Here is a 17,050-nt window from a genome sequence, read left to right on the forward strand (position 1 = left end):
GTGATGATAAAGCTTTGGGCCTTTTCATACAAGGCTTACATGTCTTGTATGCACAATTCTATTACAGTCCAGTTTCTGTGCAGTGTCAATATGTATTTAGACAACTTCATTCTTACTTTTGAGACCAGAGGGGTATTTGTCTATATCTACAAATTATAATCGTGTAATTTGTGTGTGTGTGGGGGGGATGCTATTCATGCCATAATCACCTGAATATTTTATAAAATGATTTTTTTTGTCTCAATTGTTTATACTTTTCATATCATATATGAACTTTAGGTTATTGTAGTTATTTTCTTCCAGTACTCCTTCCTGTTAAGGATAGAATATTGGTAGTCTTAGTGTACTCATAGATTATACCCTGTACCTGAGGTAAGATTCTTTCTTATTTTTAGCTAGCTCACTACTACCTACCACCTAGTTAACTATTCCTCATTTTTGAGATCTCAGCTCAAGTATTACCTTCTCCCAGAAGTCTCTTGTTTCTTTATCTGTTTATATAGAAGCTTCCCACCCCCACACCCTGCAGTTTTTATCACTTCAGTGTTTATTTCTTCATGGCAGTTATAACTATATATAATTTTTAAACTTATTTGTTTGTTTTTTTAATTTTCTCTCTCTCTACCCACTTGACTGTAAGGTCCATGGGTCCATTGTGCAGAAGATGTGTTTATTTTGCCCCAGTAGCGAGCCTAATGCCTGATACATAGTAGAGGTTCAATCAACGTTTATAGAGTGAATGATATGTCTTTGTGAGTTGGTGTGGAATTTTGTAATCTGTTTAGAGGCGTATGAGTATGTGTTAAATCTTGGTCTTTTATAAAAACTTCTTTTGGATTCTTTCCTTCATCGATGGACAATGACATTGACGAAGGGTTGTCTGCTACTCAGTTACCTTAAATCTACACCTATGAAACGGACCAGGCCTCCTAGAACTAGGCTTTCTAGAGCATTCACGATCACAATGCCTATGTTCTTGAGCTTGCACTCTATGGTAGCCTCTGCTCACAGGTGGTTATTGAACTTTGGAAATATGGTTAGTGTGAAATGCCATGTGTTGTGAGTGTAAAACATACACTGGATTTGGAATATTTAGTATAAAAATGTAGGGGTGCCTGGGTGGCTCAGTCAGTTAAGCGTCCAACTTCGACTCAGGTCATGATCTCACGACTTGTGAGTTTGAGCCCCATGTCAGGCTCTGTGCTGACAGCTCAGAGCTTGGTACCTGCTTTGGATTCTGTGTCTCCTTTTCTGTCTGCCCTTCCCTTGCTCATGCTCTGTTTTTCTCTGTCTCCCTCAAAAATCAATAAAAACATTGAAAAGCTGTTTTTAAAAAATTTACAATATCTCGCTAATAATTGTTATATTGTTTGCTTATTGAAATAATATTTTGTATATATTGGGCTAAATAAAATATATTATTTTATTTATTAAAAAATTTTTTTTTTCAACGTTTATTTATTTTTGGGACAGAGAGAGACAGAGCATGAACGGGGGAGGGGCAGAGAGAGAGGGAGACACAGAATCGGAAACAGGCTCCAGGCTCTGAGCCATCAGCCCAGAGCCTGACGGGGGCTCGAACTCATGGACCGCGAGATCGTGACCTGGCTGAAGTCGGACGCTTAACCGACTGCGCCACACAGGCGCCCCATAAAATATTTATTAAAATTCTTTTTTTTTCTTTTTACTTTTTAAATGTGCTACTGGAACATTTAAGATTGCATATATGAATCACATTTGTGGCTCACATTATATTTCTATTTTGGCAGTGCTGTTCTAAACCCAACTAGTCCACATCAGTTATTTGGCAATATAGCCTGAAGATGAGCCACTGAAGGGAATGCTAAAATTGCAAGGGCTTCTCATAGTTTGCTCTGCTCCTGGCAGACATAAGCTAGGGAAGGGCTGTACCTCTGGAGAGTGGCTCAGATACCATTTAGTACTCCCTCAGTGTTAAGTCATGAAGCCTAGATACAATTTGTGTCCTAAGACACAGAACTTTAAAGGTCTTTCCAGTGACCATAAATCTTGCTTAGGTGAATGCTAGTACCAGAACCAAAACCTTTTTGTTACGTTCAGTCATTGAATTACTTATAGAAGGACCTACTAATAAAATTTTAACTTCTTTTTTTTTTTTTTTTTAAATTTTTTTTTTCAACGTTTATTTATTTTTGGGACAGAGAGAGACAGAGCATGAACGGGGGAGGGGCAGAGAGAGAGGGAGACACAGAATCGGAAACAGGCTCCAGGCTCTGAGCCATCAGCCCAGAGCCTGACGCGAGGCTCGAACTCCCGGACCGCGAGATCGTGACCTGAGCTGAAGTTGGACGCTTAACCGACTGCGCCACCCAGGCGCCCCTTAACTTCTTTTTTAAATGCCATGCTGGACAATTTTTTTTTTTTAATTTTTTTTTCCAACGTTTATTTATTTTTGGGACAGAGAGAGACAGAGCATGAACGGGGGAGGGGCAGAGAGAGAGGGAGACACAGAATCGGAAACAGGCTCCAGGCTCCGAGCCATCAGCCCAGGGCCCGACGCGGGGCTCGAACTCATGGACCGCGAGATCGTGACCTGGCTGAAGTCGGACGCTTAACCGACTGCGCCACCCAGGCGCCCCCATGCTGGACAATTTTAATGAACTGTTAACAAATTATGTATGTTTTCTAAAAACATCGGTTAGTGAAGAAATTACATTTCAGTCCCTAGCTGGTTAAATAGATAGAAAATCATGTTGTATATTCTGATAAATTAGACAAACAGAAATTCCTTCTGTTATTATTGCCATATATGCTATGGTAGAGCATTAAACTGAGATGACCTTTATTTAGCAAAGGAGCATATACTGCGAAGAAAAATTTAAACAAAAAGTCGGCTGTGAACATGAAATTTACTTGTAAATAAGTATAGATCCAGTAACAGTTTTTTGCATATGCATAAAAACTCACTTGGAGACCATGTGCTGTAATTTGGCAAACTCATTGCTAAGTCTTATTCCAAAAGTCTACATCACTGACATATCGGGCAGACTTTACTTCTTAAGTAATTAGCATCATCATCATGACCCTCTGGTTTATTCATTAATTTAGCAAATATTTAGTGAGAGCCTACTATGTACCAGGCATGTCTGTATATTCTAGATGTTCAAGATACTACAGCGACCAATACAGACAACCTTTTTCTCTTTGGAACTTACATTTCACTGCTTGGATATTTTCTCACTAGGGAGAATGAAATGAAGTGGTAAAGTAAATCTAAGCAGTGCTACCTCAGAATGCCACCAGTGACATTTTGTTGGTTGGGAAGTGAAGTGAATTTGGGATTTTCTATTCGTGTTTGTCTTGGGGAATTTGAAAACAGAGGTGCCAATGAAAAGTGGAGGTGCACACAGCCTTATATATTCAGTACTAATTAGCATTTTCAGACTATCAGAGGACATTTTTATTTATTTATTTTTATTTTTTTAATATATGAAATTTATTGTCAAATTGATTTCCATACAACACCCAGTGCTCATCCCAAACAGAAGACATTTTTAAAGTTTCAGATAAAATGATTAGACTGTGTTAAGAGATTTCTCAATAACTGGGGGGGGGGGGGGGCTTGGCATATTATTCAGCTTATTGTTATTATACATATTTTATTCTGTGGGTCTTCTTTCTTCTGCTGGGATATCCCAATCTATAGTTCACTGGATGCCTTAGTTCTTAGATCCATTAATTCTAGAAACTCCCAGTCAGAACAACTTCCCTTCTCATTCAACACTGACTCCCTCATTCTCATTCTCTCACAATCTGAGTCTCACCCCCTTGTACATACCTCTCCCTTCCACATTTTCACTTGCATACACTTTCACAGGCTCCCCTTCATCCTGGCCCCCTTTCAGGCAGAGGCTCCTTAAATACGGCTTTTTTTTTTTTTCTTAAAGCTCAGCCGGTAGATGTCTCCATTACTCCCTCATTGCTAAGACCTCCGCAAGTAGGTTTTAATAATTTCTTTAGCCGACAATAAGGAGGAGGATTTGATAATTTGCCCAAAATGAGCAGATGCTCAGGAGGACACGTCTCCATCCTACGTCCTTCCCCTTCGATTTAAGTCAAAAATGAAAACTCCTCTCTCCCTCTTTTCCAGGCAAAAGAAAAGGCTGATTTAACTAAGCAGCAAGACGCCAACACCTTCCTCCTCAGTACGTCCAAGTTTCCTTCGCTCTGAGCCACAAACGCTCCGCTTCTCTCTTCATTCCCGCCCACCACACCCCCACCCCCTCGGGTTTCCGAGTCATCAGGGAACGCGAGTGGGTGAAAGGACTCGGTGCTGCTGCATCCCGAGCCACCGCCTCCTCCTGCGCCTCCTCTGAGCCGCCTCGGGTTCAGCACTGGACAGCTCCCGCCCCAGCCCAACAAATGGCAGTCGGCTGATTGACACAGGAGTCGACCAAACAGAGAACAAGACGGCTTGAAGCCGCCCTTCAAGGGTTTGGTTGAGGCCAAGCTGCCTCTTTAAACCGGCTTTTCTCCAGAGCAGAGGAGACAGGAGTGTGGTTTGTGGCCAAACCTAAGGGCTCCAGTTAACCAGCTTCCTGGTCCTATAAACTCCACAGAGACTAACGTCCTAAAAGAAATCTTTGCTTTCGGGACTCGGTCCTGCGCTGGCGGTGCGGGTCTGTGTGCGCGCACTCCGCGCCTCGCGGCGAAGCGAACGAGGAGGAGCCAGAGCCGGGAGGCGGGAACGACCTGCCACGGGTGAGATGATGGAGCAGCGTCTTTGGCGGCCGCGGCGCCAGCAGCAGCAGCAGCAGCAGCAGCAGCAGCAGCAGCAGCAGCTCTTGAACACACCTCAATGAGAGCGACAGTGGAAGCTGCTGAGCAGAAAGACGTAAGCAGGCTAACTATAGCCGCCGGGAGAGAGAGGGGATGTAACCTGTTCTGCTCAAGGCTGTGAGGTGCGTAATCCCGAGCCGACCCATTATGGAGCGGGTGCAGCCAGCGTTGCCACAGGTGATTTGATTTCCTGTGACGGTAGCTTAGCCAGCCGGGACAATTCCAAAACATTCTTATTTTAAAGTCCTTTTCGGCCACCTGGAGAAGGGGGACGACTCCTAGGAAAAGTCTAACTGTTGATAAATTGACGACCAAAATTTAAAAAGTGTCTCCTCCCGTCACCTCCTCTCCTCTCTGCGAAGCAGATTGGAACCATGGCTTATCCCTTACTCTTCTGCCTCCTGCTCGCTCATCTGGGATTGGGAACTGCTAGCGCCAGCCGCGACCCTCCGGGACGGCTGGATCCCCCTAGAGAGAGAACCCTGAGGCTGAAGCAGCACGCCCAGCAGCCGGCTCGAGCCTCTGCCTCGGATTCCTCGGCTCCCTGGAGCCGCTCCACCGACGGCACCATCTTGGCGCAGAAACTCGCCGAGGAGGTGCCCATGGACGTGGCCTCTTACCTCTACAGCGGGGACTCCCACGAGCTGAAGCGAGCCAACTGCTCCAGCCGCTACGAGTTGGCGGGCCTGTCGGGGAAGTCGTCAGCCCTAGCCAGCTCCCATCCCTCCTTGCACGGGGCACTGGACACGCTGACACACGCCACTAACTTCCTCAACATGATGCTGCAGAGCAATAAGTCGCGGGAGCAGAACTTGCAGGACGACCTGGAGTGGTACCAGGCACTGGTGCGGAGTCTCCTGGAGGGCGAGCCCAGCATTTCCCGGGCAGCCATCACCTTCAGCACCGAGTCGCTGTCCGCGCCGGCCCCGCAGGTTTTCCTCCAGGCCACCCGCGAAGAGAGTCGCATCCTGCTCCAGGACCTGTCCTCCTCGGCACACCACCTGGCCAACGCCACGCTGGAGACCGAGTGGTTCCACGGCCTGCGGCGCAAGTGGAGGACCCACTTACACCGCCGAGGCTCCAATCAGGGGCCCCGGAGCCTGGGCCATAGCTGGCGGCGCAGGGACGGGCTAGGCGGGGACAAGAGCCATGTCAAGTGGTCTCCACCTTATCTGGAGTGCGAGAACGGGAGTTACAAACCCGGGTGGCTGGTCACTCTCTCCGCTGCTTTCTACGGGTTGCAGCCTAACCTGGTCCCGGAATTCAGGTAGGGAGGGGGGAAAAAGCAAAAGCAAAGTCTTCCTTCCGGTGTCTCATGTGGGGAAGGAACACTTGGCTGTGACTCTTAACGCCTCCCACCCCTCCCAGCGGAGACCCAGACTGAGGGACACCTATCGCGGACGCCTGTGCTTAGGGACAAGAAGCGCCCTAGGTTTGTCAGTTCAGTGAAAGCTTCTCTCAGTTCAGTTTCCCTGCAAGGGGCAGGGGACTGGGGAGCATTTGTCAGAGTTGAGAGAAATCTCGGGGGATGCCCTGTGGTTCATTTCAACCCACGGGAGAGCAGGGAGGGTATTTCCCTTTCTGGGGTGATCGGAGGGAAGCTGGAGAGCTCGGGTGTGCCCGTGAGGCACAGAGTGGCCAGCATTGGATGAGGAAGAAAAGGGAACAGGAGGAAGACAGAGTTCCTCGGTTCTGCCACTTAGGGGTAGCCTCTGCCTGCTTTCTCTGTGCGAGGTTCAGGATACCGGTCTGCTGTTAGCTACCAGAGAGCGTGACTAAAAGAGTATATCCCCTCCGCAGTTTTATCCCTTCAGCAGTGAGTCAGTCTCAGCAGCATAGTTGTCTCCAGGATCCACTTTGCAGTTTGATCAGTGTGCTCCTTCTACCCACCTCTCTCCTCCCCCTAGTCTCCCTTCCTTGGTCCCCTCTTTGTCCTGTTCTCTGTGTCAGGCATACCTGAGGGTTCTCTAGTCCTTCACATACTCATACACTTTATAAATGAACTGGATTGAGTTATCTTAGGGAGGAAGGGATTAGTTCTGACTGAATTCACTCAGGGAGCTTGGAGGAAATTTAATAACAGTTTTTCTGTATTTCCTGTCTAAAGGTATAGCATTTGTGGGGAGACCAGAATTTGCAAAATAGCGGGGGTAACTTCTGCCCTGGGAAGTGCCTGGCCTTTCTGCTGAGGAACTTCTAAGAACTAGCACTTAAGAATCAATGTGAGGAAGGAACAGAAAGGGAAGAGTAAAAATTCCAAAGAGAGCCTTGGAGAGAGCCACAGATTGACTGGGATCCTCCCCGATTTCCATGTTGGGAGGTTCTGGCAAGAAGGTATTGGGCATTGAGGTGGCTTCTGTATTTTTTAGGAACTTAGGCAAAAGTGAGAAACCTCTGTGTGCGAGTGCCTTGATACTCTGTTTGGCACAACAAGGACAGGATGCTGACCTGGGGAAAGATACCAGGCTGAGTCCTGGGTGGGCAAAAGGGGAAATCAGAAAGCTTGTCTTGGCAGTGTCATGTCCTGCTGAATGAACCCCAGTGAGTTGTTTAACCTCTCTGGGCCTCAGCTACTTAACTACCAAATGAGGGAGTTGAAGTAGATGGTCTCCGGGGAGCCATCCAGTTATAAAATTCTGTAGTTTTTGGTGCAGCAATACTTGAGAATATATATACAGATAGCAACCCCCCCCCCCCGCCATGTGACTACATTAAATGTGTGTGTGTGTGGGGGGGGGGGTACACGCACATGCATGTGTTTCTGTCTCTCTTAAAGATCTTGTCTTAAGCCAGAGTAACTCTTTCCTACTTTTAGGATAATCTTATTTCCTCCTGATTTCTGCAGGATCCTATTAGTAAGAGCTGAGCACAGCTTTGAGTCTTTGCCATAATGTTTGCTAGAAGAGGAAAGATCAGCAGATGCCATTCACTGCCAGAAAATTGTTTGTGGCCTTCAGATAAGTCTTTTTAGGGAGTCCTAGTTCCCAGGATTGATCTTTCTTTTTTTCTTTCTTTTCCTTTTTTCTTTCTTTCTTTCTTTCTTTCTTTCTTTCTTTCTTTCTTTCTTTCTTTCTTTCTTTCTTTCTTTCTTTCATCTATCATCATCATCTATTTACCTATCTGTAATGTTTACTTTCTGTCAGATTTTCTATCTACCTACCTACCTACCTACCTACCTATCATCTATCATCATCATCTATTTACCTATCTATAACATTTACTTTCTGTCAGATTCTGTGGTAACTGCTTCACATGCATTATCTTGATTAATTTTCATGACCCTATGAGTTAGGTTTTATTATTTTTTTAGTTTTTAGTTCCTTTAGTTTTATTTTACAGAAAAAGTAACCTGAAGCGGGAGAGGTTAAGCTTTTTTCCCGAGATCCCACAGCAGGTAAGTAGTACCGCTAGGATCTGAGCCCTTTTCATACTTTTAACCACTTTGTTAAACTCTGTTTTATGAAGGTATTCTAAGAATGCTGCATATAATAGAGCTGCTACACAAAAATATATGTATTTTCAAAGGTCAGATGTGGGTCTAGGGGGAGAGCCATTCATTTTCAGAATCATTTCTCTTAAGGCTCAGAAAGCATGAGTCACCTAAATAAACTCAGTGCCTTCTGCCAGCTGAGATGAAAAGCTGAGAACACAAAGGGTCTGAGATTGTGAGGGCTCACACACCCCCTACCTATTTTTTTTGGACTACATTCAGAAAATTGCTTCCTCTGGCTAAGTTTCTTTAAGTGCTTTCACAGTCATCAATGGTATTCTTTAGCCAAGGCACAAAGCCAGGCCATTTAGTATTTGGCTCTGTGCGAAGCTGGTTCGTCCTGGCAGCATGTGTGAAGAGCAGAGTAAGTGCACTCCTGAAGTGCCTTTGCTCGGTGTCTTGCACCCCTTACACGCACAAGAGGTTAATTCTAGGAACTAGAAGAAATCTTCTAAAGATCAGATGGGTCCTCCTGTTGTTTCACAGATAAATAGCACTAAAAAGGTGAAGTGACTTGTCCAAAAATCACAAGTCAATAGAGTAATGACAGAACCAGGATCCAGGTCTTCTGCCTCTGGTTTACACTATACTTCATATTTGTGTACCTAAATCATATTTCTGTGGCTCTCTTAGCCCCTGCATACAACTCATGCTGGGGGACATAGTTTACTCTTCATAGTCTTTTAGGACAAAAAAATTGGCTCATAGAACACAGCTGTTGATTTAAAAAAATATAGTGTTCATTTCACACATTTGAGATACTATTTAAACGGGCCTTTTCTGTCTCTTTCTAAAAGGCAGAGTGTTTTCTTTTCTTTTCTTTTCTTTTTTTTTTTTGGTGGTGGTGTTTTATGATATACAATATGCATTCTACATTCTGTAATACAGGTGAATAATATTGTACAGACATGTTTACAGGGTAAACCTCAAATAAATCTTTGGAAAGCCATGATTAAGAGCTCTACACATGATTTAAAATGTATTTTGAACGTCCACAATGTTATTTGCCAAAAGCCTTATCTGTAATGGAAAATCCATTGATAAAAATTTTCTTATGGAAGAGGAAAGGAAGAAAAATGTGGTTAAAGTTTCCATTTAAGATAAGCTAGTATTTTCTCAGATCTTGCATGTAATAGTCAAACGTTTAAACATTTTATTTTTAGAGGATTAAATCCCAAACATGAAATTCAAAAGTAATGTGAGAACATGGTTAACCACCTTCTTATATTAATGTTTATCATTGTAAAATACCTCTCCGAGTAAATTTTATTCCCCTCTGCTTCAGAATGACACAAGTGTCTTAAGTTTAAAAGCCTGGCTTAAGACTCACATGGGAAGAGAAATTTATTGCTCATTTCTTTTTTTTCAAAAAATGGCATTAGTTGCTTTAACCAAATGTCTCTTGGGTCTTTTGTTCTATAGTGTAAACATTTTAGTTCTCATATTCCATCTCAGCAAAAGAGAGAGTAATAATTTAAGATATATCCTCAGTTGTTTATATTTATTACATTAGGTTTGTTATGTCTTTGTAGAGTTTTCCTTAAAGTTAACTCTTTGGTTTTGCATAATAATTTTTCATTGAGGAACTGGAAGTGCTATGGAGTTGGATCCCTTTATGCTGAAATCATAGATATCTTCCTAGTGGTACTTTGTACTGTTCAGTGCTTAGGATGGATATAAGGTGTTGAATTTATATTAAGGTAAAGGAACCTTGGGAACTAATTATTTTTTGATGAGCTAAAAGAGACTTAGGAATTCACTTGGTTTCTTTCATCTTCTCAATTTGCAATGGAGGCAACAAGACCCAAAGGGCTAAAGGAACTTGCTAGAGTGGCACAGCTCTTTTGTGGTAGGTTAGACTTCATGGGAACAAGTAATATTTAGCACCTACTGTATATCAGATGCTTTATATATACCATTGCATGTAATTGTATTTTCAGGTGGTGACAACTTCAGGAAAGTTGAGCAACCTGCCCAAGGGAACACAGCTAGTAAATTAGGGAGCCCAAATCAAGTTTAGGTCTATCTAGCTATGAAGCTCATACTGTCTTTCCGCCATCCTATACTGTTATCTCTTGTTTACCAACTTTATTTTCACCTTGTTACTTAAAAATATAACATAGTAATGACTTGAAATAATATATTTGCCCCAAATAAGTCAAACACACTTATTACTTTTAGGCCAACCACACAACCAAGTATATCGTATAGTAAGAAGAGTATTAGACTTGACAGAACTTTGCCTCAAGTCCCAGTTTTGTCTCTGACTGGCTGTATTACCTGTCTGGAGATCAGCTTCTTCATAATTAAAATGTGGGAATGGAGTTTATGCTATCCAAATATCTTTATAACTCTGTTTTCTATGTATTCTTAATTGGTCTATCCAAATGGTCAACAAGTAGGCTCTGGAAACAGGAATAATACACATAAGTGCGGTACCTTGTGGAAATGATATTGCTGGGGAAGTAACATGCAGAGGAAGAGGAAACCATGTGAATGTCAGACTTGATGTTGATAAAAAAAAAGCAATAGGGCAATGAAGGAAAGATCACAATAGTGTGGAAACCCCTTTTTATAAACTAACACAGCAAACGTTGATGTCACTGATTTGCTGACTCCTGAGGGATCACTTCACTCTTTCCTTTACATCCTATATGCATATACCTCCATCAGTGATTCTGGTACAGATCTCTGCATTCAACTAGAGAGGGAAATTCACAGTATAAAAGAAATGACCATCTTGCTCCAAGCTAGACATATCTTACATCCCTCTTGTGGGTAATGATAGTGGTGAAAAGAGGTTGCCTGTAGACAGCAGAGATGCCTACCTGGGTTATATATCAAAGAGTTTTTAGATGAACTTCTGCCATTGAGGTTTTTCAGTCTCAATTATTTCATCTGTAAGCTGTGAATAGTAAAGTACATCTCCTTTGGGATTCTGTAGTGACTAAGTGAAGAATTGTGATCATACAGGAAGTTCAGTAAATATTTTGTAATGTAACTTCTGGCTTCCCAAGTACTTCCCTCAGAGATAAACTTTCTTAGTTTAGCTGAATTAAAAGTCATGTGGTTAATAGTTTATAATTTATATGATGGCTTAGTTTCATCCCTCATTATTGTGAACACTTGTAATGACAGTGGATCAGGGTAGAAATATGGGCCTTGGAGACAGAAGATACTGGCATCTTCTGGGTGGTATTTGACTGGGTGGTGTTTGACTCATTGTGTTACTATGGGCAGTAGTTGCCTTTCTAATTTTCAGTTTCTTCATCTATAAATTGAGGGGGTTGGTTTAGGTGACATGTAGGACTCCTTATAACCCTGAAAGTCTATGATTATGTACATAATTAAACATGTTACTTTAACTTTTGAAGTTTTATTTGATTAGAATGCTGAAAACTGTTAATCCATTTTCATTTAAATGAAGATCATGTTCATATATGTTCAATGTATGTTTTTATCATAGTCATTTATTTATTAGAGAAAGCCCTCTTGATGTATACTGAGTGAAATATATATACTAATGGAAATGAGAGGTTTCTTTCTTTCTTTCTTTCTTTTGAATACCATTTCAAAATAAGAAGCATGATCTGAGCTTCCGGATCTTTTTTTGAATGTTTATTTACTTTTGAGAAAGAGAGACAGACACAGCATGAGCATGGGAGGGGCAGAGAGGTGGGGAGACACAGAATCTGAAGCAGGCTCCAGGCTCTGAGCTGTCAGCACAGAGCCTGATGCGGGGCTCAAACTCACAAACCATGAGATCATGACCTGAGCCAAAGTTGGACACTCAACCGACTGAGCCACCCAGGCGCCCCCTGAATTTCCAGATCTTGAAAGACCCCCTGAATATACTTAAAGTCAACATGAAGCTATTTTGCAATTTTTTTTTAATGTTTATTTATTTTTGAGACAGAGAGAGGCAGAGCATGAGCAGGGGAGGGGCGGAGAGAGAGACACACACACACAGAATCCAAAGCAGGCTCCAGGCTCTGAGCTGTCAGCACAGAGCCTGATGTGGGGCTTGAACTCATGGACTGTGAGATTATGACCTGAGCTGAAGCCAGAAGCTTAACTGACTGAGCCACCCAGGCGCTCCTATTTTGCAAATTTCTAAATCAGGGGCATCAGTATGCCTGTGTAACTTCCCTCAAGATAACTAATGTTTAGGTTGAAGCTCCTTACCTACCCACTCTTAATAACAACTCATTTTCAATTTACTTCTGTAGTTGGCTTTAAAATGTAAAGAAAAGGGCTATTTATTGTGGTGCAGCAGTGACACAGTATTACTTGCCATTTTCTAGAACACACATTTGGAAGCAGAAATGGGATTTCTGAGACTGCTAAATAAATAACAAGAGTATATGCCTGCCCTCTGGAGAGGGAACTGATGCCCTCCCTAGCTGATTTTATAGCCTCAACTGCAAGATAAGTCAAATTTTACTTTCAATTTAAGAAAGGCAGCAGTTTGGTGTTCATTGTTCAGGGTTTTATGGCTACCTTTTTCCAACCTGCACTGTGTTTTATGATTATATTGTAACATACTGGGATGCCGAGAAGTATGCTGTTGACGTTAGTTTGCACTTGGTTGGTACAGAAGCATTAGTGCCTTGTTTGTTTTCTCCCTTCAGTTCTGGACTGGTATTTACAGGGTTATTTTAGCAGACTTACTAAAATAGTACACTGGGATTTTGATAACTTTGGCAGCTTGATGGCCACTATGCACAAATAGGCAGCACACTGGTACCGGGGCTATGCTCAGAGTGTTTGCAGCCGACAATGTTATTAGGCTCTTGTCCACAGCTTTGGCATATGTACCAGGGAGCGGGGGGTGAGGGCAGCTTGTTCTCCTGGTCTGTCAGCCTTATTTGCTTCTCAGCTGTTAGTAAAAAAAAAAATTCTATGTGCAACTTCTACTTTATCTGGGCATTTACTCATCCCACAAGTCTTTCTTACTTCAGGGAAGAAAACATAAAAATATTTGGGTGGATAGGTTGTTTTATGAAATACTTCTTCAGTTAAAAGACCTCTGTTTTCTACAATACCAAACTGAGTATAGGAGCCATGACTTTCTTTTTTGTATCAAAGCATATTATAGTGTCTCAAAGCAATTGCAGGATACGTCTAGTTTCATCTAGGTAGAATTTATAGGAAACACAAAATTCGTTTAAGTGATCTGACCCCAAGATCATTTTTCCCAAACAAAAATCTTGTTACCTACCTTTTTGTCAAAGAAGGAAGTCTGTCTCTCTTGCTCTCTCTCTCTCTCGTACATGGTTAACAATTACTTCTAATTAATTTAAATACATATAATATCTGTTCTAATTTTCCCAGTTAAAAACTGTAACTACAACAAGACAATGTAGAATTAAAAAATATCTGTCCAGTTAGCAAAAGTACCCAGTGCATCTATAACCTAAAAGGAAACTTAGAATTACATAAGATTTTGGTTTATTTCTTTAACCTAGCTTTCTCTCCACTTATGTGTTTTGTCCCATGGGTATGCCTTTTTACATTACTATGGAAGAACTTTTATAGAGTAATATGACACATAGCTTTTATCTGAGAAAGAGGAAAAGGTAATTCAGTATAGAATAATATGTTTTATCAATTCTAAGATGTATTTCTTCCTGATTTTGATGTCTTTTAACTGAGATCTGTCTTATGATTGAGAGCATGTCATTTTCAATCGGCATACATTTCCTTTTAATGGTACGCAATGCTGCATATTTCAATTAATGGTATCTTATATTTGATGAATATATGCCTGCCATGGGGCTCGAACTCATGAACTGGGAGATCATGACCTGAGCTGAAGTCATATGATCAACCGACTGAGCCACCCAGGCTCCCCTCTTTTTTCTCTTTTTTAAAGATTTTTTTTTTTTTTGCTTTTCAAATTTTTATTTAAATTCCAGTTAGTTAACATACAGTGCAATATTGGTTTCAGGAGTAGAATTCAGTGATTTATCACTTCCATACAACATCCAGTGCTCATCACAAGTACCCTCCTTAGTACTCATCACCCATCTAGTCAATCCTCCACCCACATCCTTCCATCAACCCTCAGTTTGTTCTCTATCTTTAAGAGTCTTTTATGGTTTGTTTCCCTCTCTCTTTTTTCTTCCTCCTTTCCCACATGGTCATCTGTTTTGTTTCTTAAATTCTACATATGAGTGAAATCATATGGTATTTGTCTTTCTCTGACTTATTTCATTTAACATAATATATTCTAGCTCCACCCACGTCATTGCAAATGGAAAATTTTTCATTCTTTTTGATGGTTGAGTAATATTCTGATGTATATATATACCACATCTTCTTTATCCATTCATTAGTTGATGGACATTTGAGCTCTTTCCATAGTTTGGCTATTATTGATACTACTGCTATAAACATCAGGATGCATGTACCTCTTCAAATCTGTATTTTTGTATTCTTTGGGTAAATACCTAGGAGTGCAATTGCTGGATCATAGGGTAGTTCTATTTTGAACCTCCATACTGTTTTCCAGTTTGCATTCCCACCAACAGTGCAAGAGGGTTCCCCTCTCTCTTCATCTTCACCAACCCTGTTGTTCCTTGTGTTCTTAATTTTAACCATTCTGACAGGTGTGAGGCGGTATCTCATCGTGGTTTTGATTTATATTTTCCTGAAGATGAGTGATGTTGAGCATCTTTTCATGTGTCTGTTAGGCAACTGTATGTCTTCTTTGGAAAAATGTCTATTCATATCTTCTGCTCATTTCTTAAATGGATTATTTGTTTTTTAGGTGTTGAGTTTGATGAGTTCTTTATAGATTTTTGGATACTAACCCTTTATCAGATATGCCATTTGCGAATATAAAGATTTTATTTCTAATTAATCCGTACACCCAATATGGGGCTTGAACTCACATATGTGAGATTAAGAGTTACATGCTCTACTGGCTGAGGCAGACAGATACCCCCACAGTCCTTTTAATGTATGTGAAATATACAAAACATTGGGCCAGAAGTGGCAGAAACTTTTGTTTTCAGATTAGATTATCAAAGGATTATCAAAATCTTTCCCACACCATCTGGTGAAGGATTTCACTCGCACTGTGGGAAAATGCCTAGGACAGTGAGAATAAAAGACCACTTGTAGGGGTGCCTGGGTGGCTCAATCAGTTAAACAACTGACTCTTGATTTCAGCTCAGGTCATGATCTCATCGTTTGCTTTCACAGTGCGGCGCCTGCTTGGGATCTCAGGCTTTGCTCTGACAGTGGGGGGTCTGCTTGGGATTCTCTTTCTCCCTCTCTCTAAAAATAAATAGCTTTTTTAAAAAAGACCACTTATGGACCAAAAACAGGAGGAAGTAGATCTTTCTTTTTTAAAGGGCTTAGAGGTTTTACGGTGTAAATAAAAACTTCATGGTGTAGCCACATAACTAGTTTCGGTTGGTGAGATTTAAATGGAATTGTGGAGTTAAGTGTTTTTTCTTTTTCTTCTTTTTGTGTCTAGTCAGCTGCCTGAATGAAGAGTTTGGATTTCCTTTATTTGATGCCTCATACCACTGCACAGAGCAGGGTTTCTCATACTAGGCTTTATTGACATTTTGGGCCAGATCATCTTTTGTTGTGAGGGCTGTCTTGTTTGTTTTAAGATGTGTAGTAGCATCTCTGGCCTCTACTTACTAGATGCTAGTAGCAACCTCGTGGACCTCCTAGACATCAAAAATGTGTACAAACATTGCCAAATATCTCCTTGGGGGCAAAAAGCCTATGTTTGAAAGCTGCTGGTGTAGAGAGAACTCATATAATTATTCTCTTCTGGGACTATTTATTTCAAGGGTTCTGTATGTATAGGTATGTGTATGTGTTCGTGAATGAGTCTGACAGATCACATTTCTATTTATTTATTTATTTTCTTACTTGTTGGGAACATAATATCATTTCATATATAGAACCTGATATGAGAGAGGACTGGAAAATTTTCATCAATCAATGTAATATTAATTTACATTTTTACATCATCGGGGTTCAAAAAGAACAACTTGGCAAATTATTTGTAGAATTTGTTACTAATATGGCTTTATTATTCTCATGGTTAAGTGTTTTATATCTAAGGTTTATCCATAAAGGATGCATTTTGAAAAGAAAACGTGTGTGTGGGTGGTGGGGTCATTCTTTAAAGAAGCAAATTTTAGTCGGTGTCCTGACAAAGCTTCTTTCTGAAGAATTAGAATTTTAGAAGTAAAAAGGATTTTAGAGATAATATAACCCAATTTATAGTTACTTTTACGAGTGAGGAAATTGACACCCAGGGAAGTGACCATCACTTGCATTAGCTATGGCTGCAGTGAACTTGTAATTTAACGTAGGCACAAATAAAAACACCCAGAGTCATCAAATAAAGGTTAACTTATATTCATTATTCACTGACTTCAAACATGGCTGGGCATCAGGATCATCTGGAAAGCCTAATAATATGTTCCTTGGCCCTCCCCAGACCCTGTGAATAAGATAATCTGAGGATAGGTTCAGAAGTCTATATTAAAACAAAGTCTTTGTAATTCAGAGGCAACTGATCCTTAAGCACCAACTTGGAAAAAGGCAAAAAGCGTTTAATAAGGTTGTAACATATATAATCCATTTCCCAAAATTTTAAGAATAAAAATTAGAAATTGTAGATGCTTAGCACCTTCAGCTTTAGTTATCCAAAGGATTTGGATACAGGCAATTCTGAATACCTGAAGCAATTCAATATTGTGAACGATC

General features: G+C 41.1%; 1 protein-coding gene across 1 annotated transcript in view; it reads left to right on the forward strand.

Moving 5' to 3' along the window:
* The first annotated feature begins 5,134 nt into the window (after nucleotides 1-5,134).
* Nucleotides 5,135-17,050, forward strand: part of GPR158 (G protein-coupled receptor 158) — a 426,697-nt gene continuing 414,781 nt past the window's right edge. Inside the window, exon 1 of the mRNA XM_045462585.1 lies at nucleotides 5,135-6,085. Coding sequence (XP_045318541.1) covers nucleotides 5,193-6,085 — 893 coding nt within the window. The 5' untranslated portion in view covers nucleotides 5,135-5,192. The remainder of the gene's footprint in view (nucleotides 6,086-17,050) is intronic.

Source organism: Leopardus geoffroyi, chromosome B4 (genome assembly GCF_018350155.1).
Source record: "Leopardus geoffroyi isolate Oge1 chromosome B4, O.geoffroyi_Oge1_pat1.0, whole genome shotgun sequence".
Taxonomy (NCBI): domain Eukaryota; kingdom Metazoa; phylum Chordata; class Mammalia; order Carnivora; family Felidae; genus Leopardus; species Leopardus geoffroyi.